Here is a 7,196-nt window from a genome sequence, read left to right on the forward strand (position 1 = left end):
ATTGGTAATATATTACAAAATGCGTCAAACGATCGATTTTATATTTTTTTACAATAATCACATCTCATAAAAAAATGTGAGTAAAAAAGTATGAAAATGCAGTCTTTTAAGAAGTATTTACAGGTGAATTTAAACGGCCACATAGATACAATTATTTGATAATTTAAAAACCGAAAATAAAATTTCTGCGATTACTGTAAAACTGCGATTAAAACGCGATTAAAATTGCGATTAAAACGCGATTAAAATTGCGATTAAAATTTCGCGATTGTTTTCACAAGAAAACTTTTCTCACTTCAGGCACTTTTGCAATGCTTATCCGGTAATACACTTTGGTTCATTTAAATAAGTAAAACTTCAATGCACTAAAGAAACATTTCTTTAATCATATCGTTGAGTGCATAGCGGAAGAAATTTATTTGACTAGATAAACATTTTTAACCAAACGTCACGCCACTTTCTAAAGGATGGAATTGGTAGTAAATTCGATATCTCTAGGTTTTTAATCAAGGAGATTCATGTATCTCAGTTGATGCGAGTGGATGAAAACAATATACAAGGGTCACCATTTATAGACTTATTAATGTAGGGGGAAGATTAAGGAAACAAAGCATGGTATAAAAGTCTGTTCGATGCATCGAATCCGTGTCATTACATACTGAAGAGTGCAGATCATTAGAGTTTCTCTTGTCATTCAATAAACTGCCCCGTGCCGTGCCCACAATGGCCAGATTGTTAGTGCTTCTGGCCATCTTGGCTTGCTCGTGCCAAACAATTTCTGCAGAGTATTTCACCGAATATACAGCTGACAAAGACTACCTGATCAAGCAAAAACGTATTTACAATATACTTTACTACTTTTCACAACCAGACATTGTCAACCCAGAACTCTACAAGGAAGGTCAAGCATGGGACATCAAGGCGAACATCGACTCCTACACCAACAGTGTAACTATTCATCTAATTCTCTTTTAAATATACAGTATTCTTTAAGTATTTTCCCGACATTTACTTGCAAATATCAAATATATTTACTTTGCTTCTCATTAAAAATTTGGGATGATAAGTTGCTTTAAATGATGACAGTGGCCAATCGACTTTTAGGAAAAAATTACAGAAAATTTGAGAATTTTAAAGATTTTACCGATTTATTTAAATTTACAAATCGAAGTCTCAAGACTGATTTTTCGCTTCAAGGTATACAAAACTGAATTGTAAATTATTGTATTGATGGAATAATTCAGTATTTGAATAATGCACATTTCATACGCTTGAACGTTTTAGTTCAATGCAAGCTACATTTTCTTTAAAATTAATTTGAATTTGGAATCGGAAAGCCTTGCTATAAGAGAATATACATTTTGTAAGTAGATGTTATTCAAATACAGGAATGTTTTTATGAGAACTTGAAAATTGGACAATTTTAAAACTAAATATCAATTATGTTGAACAAAATTAAATTTAAAGTTTCAAAATTTGTCATACCTATACATAATAATGTAGAATATGAAGTGCTTAGAATTCTTCTATGCCCAATTCGAAGCCGGAAATATTGTACATTGTACAACTTAAAATGCAGTTATTACAATTAGATTAGAATGCGAAAGATTCAGGACGAATCAAAGAAAATCAAAATCAAATTTAAAACGTTTGTGCACTTCTTATTGAAAAGTAGAAAATTTGTAACCTTCCAATTTTCAGATTTCCAACTTTTTTCTGGGAATAAATTGAAATTATGTTGAATCAAACAAATTTTGGTACAAAGTTTAGATCGCCTGAAATTCTTTAACGCTGCAATGCTAGAGAGTAATACTAGAAAGTATAAGAATAATGTATTATGTTTTTTATAAATAATTAAATGTATGCGAATCTATCTACTATCGAATTCTAAAGTAATGAAATTAACATAAAACTCAAGGAACTTGAAAATTGAAATATTTCAAACCGAGTATATAGTATAATTGTTAACCACCTATCTCACGGTTGTGAGACGTGGTTGTGGCTGAAATTTTACCGCGATTTAGCTGGAAGCGGGTGCAATTTTTCAGATTAGCACCCTCTCCCGTCGAAATCCTGCGGTTGTCCTTATGACAAATTTTTAATTATCCAGTGTTAGTCAAATCTTTGGAGTTTCAGTGTAATCAAAGATGTGGACATGAATATGTGTTGAAGCAACTTTATTTATAAATTAATTAAATGCATTTCATAAAATTCTTGTTTCCAAAAAAATGTAAAAATGATGCTTCAAAATTATTTAAAAATTCCAGTTCCTTTAAAGTTGGGTACTCTTAATTTGAGAATCTTTACACAAGTGCGAAATTTCAGACTTTAGTTTGAATGCTTTTTTCAGTGAGATAGTTTCAAGAAAAATAAACTTTACTAAGAACCAATTTAAATCCCCAAATTCTTAATCATTCAACTCAGTAAAATCTAAAAATGATGAAATTTAACAATTTTCTTTTCCAAAAGTATTTTCAACTAAAAATCCTTTTCTATTGAAAAAATGTAACGCAAAAGAATTCGATATTTGAAAAGTTTATCAATCGTTCGTATCTGGAATTCTAACAAGAAACCTTCAAATAATAAAAATAATAATATAAATAATCTAAACTACTATGTTGAAAGTTAAATTAAGAATTTGAAAAAAAGTAAGAGATTTTGAATTTGATAAAAATTGGAATTAGAAAATCTTTCAATTTAATAATGATTCAAAGTTGTAAATATGTTAGTCAACTAAGTTAATCAACTATCAGCACTGTTATGCTTGGGAGGGGTTATAGACTGTTTATCAGATTTTAAGCTAGCTTTATTCTGAAACTAACAATGATTATGTGAATAGAATTTTAATTTATATCTGTTGTTTAAGTAAGTTCAATAGAATTTTTATATTTTAGCTCACAATCTGTCTTTTCTACATAGCATAGTTGGTATAACATTTTGTTAATAGAAAATAAAAACAGTGGTTCGGAAGTTTTGAAACATTGAAAGTAAAAGTAAAAGTGGTCTACTTTTTTAATGATATTTCAACATATGGTGGCTCTTCATGAAATCTAAAAAAATCATTTTTAGACTGCAGTGATGGAATTCCTCGATCACTGGGAAAATGGTATGCTTCCCCGTGGAGCACTTTATTCCATCTTCTACCCAATTCTCCTGCACGAGACGAAGGCCCTCTTCAGGTTATTCTGGTACGCCAAGGATTTTGAAACTTTCTTCAAAACTGCATTATGGGCTCGTGCTTATATCAATGAAGGCATGTTCGTTACTGCTTTCGCTCAAGCTGTGATTAGACGCCCAGATACTAAGTACATAAGACTACCAGCTCCTTACGAATTATACCCCTACTCTTTCTTTAATTCTGAAGTTTTAGAAAAAGCTCATCATGCCAAACTCTTCGGAAAATTAGGTACTTATCCATTACTTGGATATTACATGTACCAATCATTCTTTAGATTTTTAAGTATTAATGTCTGATGAATTTTTCCTAGAATCAAAATCAGGTGCTGGATACGACACCTACATCATCCCAGCAAACTACTCAGGTTGGTACCTCAACCTGGATTTCGACGAAGAACATAAATTATCCTACTTCACTGAAGATATTGGTCTCAACACCTTCTACATGTACTACAGATTCGAGTACCCATTCTGGCTAAGCACCGAGGAATTCGGCTTAACTCCCGGATACCGAGGAGAAGAGTATCTTTATGGTCACAAGCAACTTTGGAATCGATACTTCCTAGAACGTATCTCCAACGATTTGGGATATATTGAAGATTTCGACTGGGATAAGGAATTCCATACTGCTTACTACCCAACAATGACCTTCCACAACAGCTTCCCATACCCCCAAAGGCCCCACTGGACTCGATTTCCAGAGTACAAATTCAAGTACATTGAGGTATTTGTAATTAAAATAGAAATATTGCAACTAATTTATCTCTGAGGGAACTAAAAATTAAATTAATTTACTAAAGGACGTCAAGAATTACGAATCTCGTGTAACAGGCGCGATTGATTCTGGTTATATTCTGAAAGCCGATGGAAAATGGGTCAACATTTACACGCCCGAAGGTCTCAATCTCTTAGGAAACATTATTGAAGGAAATGAAGATTCCTACAATCTCCCATTCTATGGCAGTGTTGACTTCTGGGGAAGGAAGATTTTAGGATTCAACCCCGAACCTAACAATCCTTACCAAATCATTCCAAGTGCCCTAGAGTACTTCGATACCAGCTTGAGGGACCCTGCTTTCTACAGACTATACAAGAAGATTTTCTACTACTGGTACAGGTTAGTACAATGGAAGCTATAATTCTTTACCATCAGATAATTTTTGAAGATACATCTTTGTAACTATTATATTTTATAGATACAAGGAGCACATGAAGGCCTACCAGAAGGAGGAGATAATCTTCCCAGAACTGAAAATCGACTCTGTGGTTGTGGACAAACTCCAAACCTATTTCGACCAATATGACACTATTGTTAGTGCAGGAATGGTAGTCGAAAGCCAAAAGGAGGCTGAATCAACATACGTTAAAGTTCGTCAACCCCGTCTTAACCACAAACCATTCAAATTCCACATCACCGTCAAAGCTGATAAACCCACGAAGGCTGTGATGAGGATCTTCCTTGGACCCAAATTCGACATGCACCACAAGCTGTACGACTTTAGAGAGAGCTATAAATACTTCTACGAAATTGATCAATGGATATTTGACTGTAAGTACAGTCATAAAAATTACAAAACAAAAATATAAATTTCAAATAACCCTAGAAAAATGTTGATCTAATCTTTCAGTGAACGCTGGTACTAACAAAATCGAGCGCAACAGTCGCGATTTCTTCTTCAGCATGCCAGATTTAGAATCCAGTGACATCTTCTACAAGAGGCTGGAGAAAGCTATTGATGGTGAATCCTTCACCTACCAGGGAAGACTCTATGGTTTCCCAGAAAGGCTCATCTTGCCCAAGGGTAAAAGAGAAGGTATGCCATTCCAGTTCTTCGTCTATGTGAGTCCTTTGACAAGCGAACCAACGAAGTACAGCTCAAGAATCTTCGGTGACTACCTTCTGGACTCAAAGCCCTTCGGCTTTCCACTGGACAGACCAGTCTACGAATTTCAATTTAATGCACCCAACATGTTCTTTAAGGATGTTAACATCTTCCACAAAGACGAATATGAGCTAAACATCACGCATTAGTTTCTTGAGTAAATTGTAGCAATAATAGATTCACTTTTCTATCTTCTCCATTTTATCTTCGCTTCTGCATCTCTTCACTAAAGCTTGTAAATTGTTGCGCCAATAAAGACGTTTTGAATAAGAATTTATGGTCTACTTAGTGTAACTTCCACTCAAGACACAACAAAATTGCCTGTCGTTTTTTATTTTGGCTGGTCATTTTTTTCAAATTAAGGCCGTCCCAAATGAAAAGTTTTGGGATAAAATGTACAATATTGTAAATTTTCAAATTGAAAGTAAAATTAAATAGTTTTAATATCAAGTCCTTGAGAATAAGATAGTATTTCTAGAAATAATATACAAAAGTCGAATCATTAAGCGGTAACTGCACTCTTGACTTTGAAAGAATCGATTTTTTTGGCTTAAACAATACTTCGCATAAATTATCATATATATCGTAATTCCTGCGCTATATGTCGTAATTATCGCATTATAATATCGCAGTATCGTGATATTGTACATTGCAAGTTTTTACATTAAATACCGCATAATTGTGCAATCTATAACGTAAACAATGGAGATTCCCATCCGTCAATTACATTTTGCGCTTTTTCTAAATGGTATTAAATAAGTTCTAATTCGTCTACAATAATGTGATTTATTTCGGAGGAAATATATCAGTACAAACAAATTTTTTGTGTGTTTTCCGTTGTTGATTCTACATGTTTTACCGAAATTTGCTCACTTCAGCGAGACGCAGTCGACGAGTTCAAACTTCACTTCATTTTTTTCTGTGATATTAGTGCATTATAATATCGTACAAAGCTCCGGGACCTGATTGTACGTTATCATATTGCGCTTTCTTGCAATATAGAGGTTTTGCGATATCATTGTGCAATATCTTTTTCTCCGTGTACAAACAATATGCAGTTGGTCTTATATATGGTGTAGGCATCGCAGGTTAGAAGTAACAACACATTTCTCGAAACACATTTTTCAAACTAGGAGGACGTATTACTTGAACACCGTGGCATGGATCGATTTTAAGTTTTGACAGTAGCTTCACAATTATAGTCCCTATCGAAATACGTAGCAGTTTTTTTATTCATTATAAACTTTTTGTTTTATCAACAATTTACTTCTAATTTTTTTGACAACAAATCGATTCATTTCCTCCCGTGAAGGTATTTAAAAAAGACGATTTTCAAGACGGGCGCTGTCGCCGCCATTTTGTATTAAACTAAAATTTTTTTCATACTTTAATATGTGATAAAGAAACCCTCTAAAAAGAAATCCTGTTACTTTTTTCATATCACGAAAATAAATAGTGAAAGTTAAGCTTTTTGCTGCCGCTAGAGTGGTGTTACCCTTAAATTAATCAAACTGGAAATGACAAACTTTTAAAATATTGTTCAATTCAAAAGTACAACTCTGCTGAAATGAAAAATTTTATTATTATTACAAGAACATAAGAGGAATCAAAAATTGTTTCTAGTGTAATTTTCAGTTTATAATACTATCATTCGCCTTGTGTACATGGGCTTGTTTGAAATACTCGATGATGAAGTAAAATTAAAAAATGAGGAAAAGAGGAATCTTCTAATTATTATGTAATTTTCTTTTACACAGAATATAAGCTTGTACTGAAAATATTATATAGACAAAAATTGGCAATCCACTGGTTGATGTTTCATATTTTATCCACCTAAAATAAAAATGCCTATTTTTCGAAATTTTTGTCCTAAATCATATCAACTTTGAATGCAGAGAATTTATATTCGTTAAAAAAAATATTTAAAGATAGACTAAAATAAAGAATTGTATTTTCATACCTTTATTTGAGACAGCTTTTCATACTTATTATGACATCGACATTCCGTGTTCTTAAGTTTATGAACATTCTATTTCTATAAATTAACGGTTTTTATTAAACGATTTTGAACCGGGGGGAGCAACTCTCTTTTTATTATAAATTCAAAGATTTAGGCCTAAAATAGACATACACAAA

General features: G+C 32.7%; 1 protein-coding gene across 1 annotated transcript; it reads left to right on the plus strand.

Moving 5' to 3' along the window:
- Positions 1-637: 637 nt before the first annotated feature.
- Positions 638-5,333, plus strand: LOC117168870 (arylphorin subunit alpha-like). The gene is made up of 6 exons (XM_033354756.1): positions 638-948; positions 3,070-3,406; positions 3,489-3,901; positions 3,978-4,294; positions 4,374-4,726; positions 4,806-5,333. Exons 1-6 carry the CDS (start codon positions 724-726, stop codon positions 5,207-5,209), a joined length of 2,049 nt encoding a protein of 682 aa, XP_033210647.1. The 5' UTR covers positions 638-723; the 3' UTR covers positions 5,210-5,333.
- The last annotated feature ends 1,863 nt before the right edge of the window (positions 5,334-7,196 follow it).

This window comes from Belonocnema kinseyi, chromosome 3 (assembly GCF_010883055.1).
Source record: "Belonocnema kinseyi isolate 2016_QV_RU_SX_M_011 chromosome 3, B_treatae_v1, whole genome shotgun sequence".
NCBI lineage: Eukaryota > Metazoa > Arthropoda > Insecta > Hymenoptera > Cynipidae > Belonocnema > Belonocnema kinseyi.

Excerpts from the sequence above, each read along its gene's own strand:
- LOC117168870 (XM_033354756.1), top strand. The coding sequence starts at position 724 with ATGGCCAGATTGTTAGTGCTTCTGGCCATCTTGGCTTGCTCGTGCCAA. Across the intron at positions 3,407-3,488 it reads CAAACTCTTCGGAAAATTAG|AATCAAAATCAGGTGCTGGA; the intron begins GTACTTATCCAT and ends AATTTTTCCTAG. Across the intron at positions 4,727-4,805 it reads TGATCAATGGATATTTGACT|TGAACGCTGGTACTAACAAA; the intron begins GTAAGTACAGTC and ends CTAATCTTTCAG.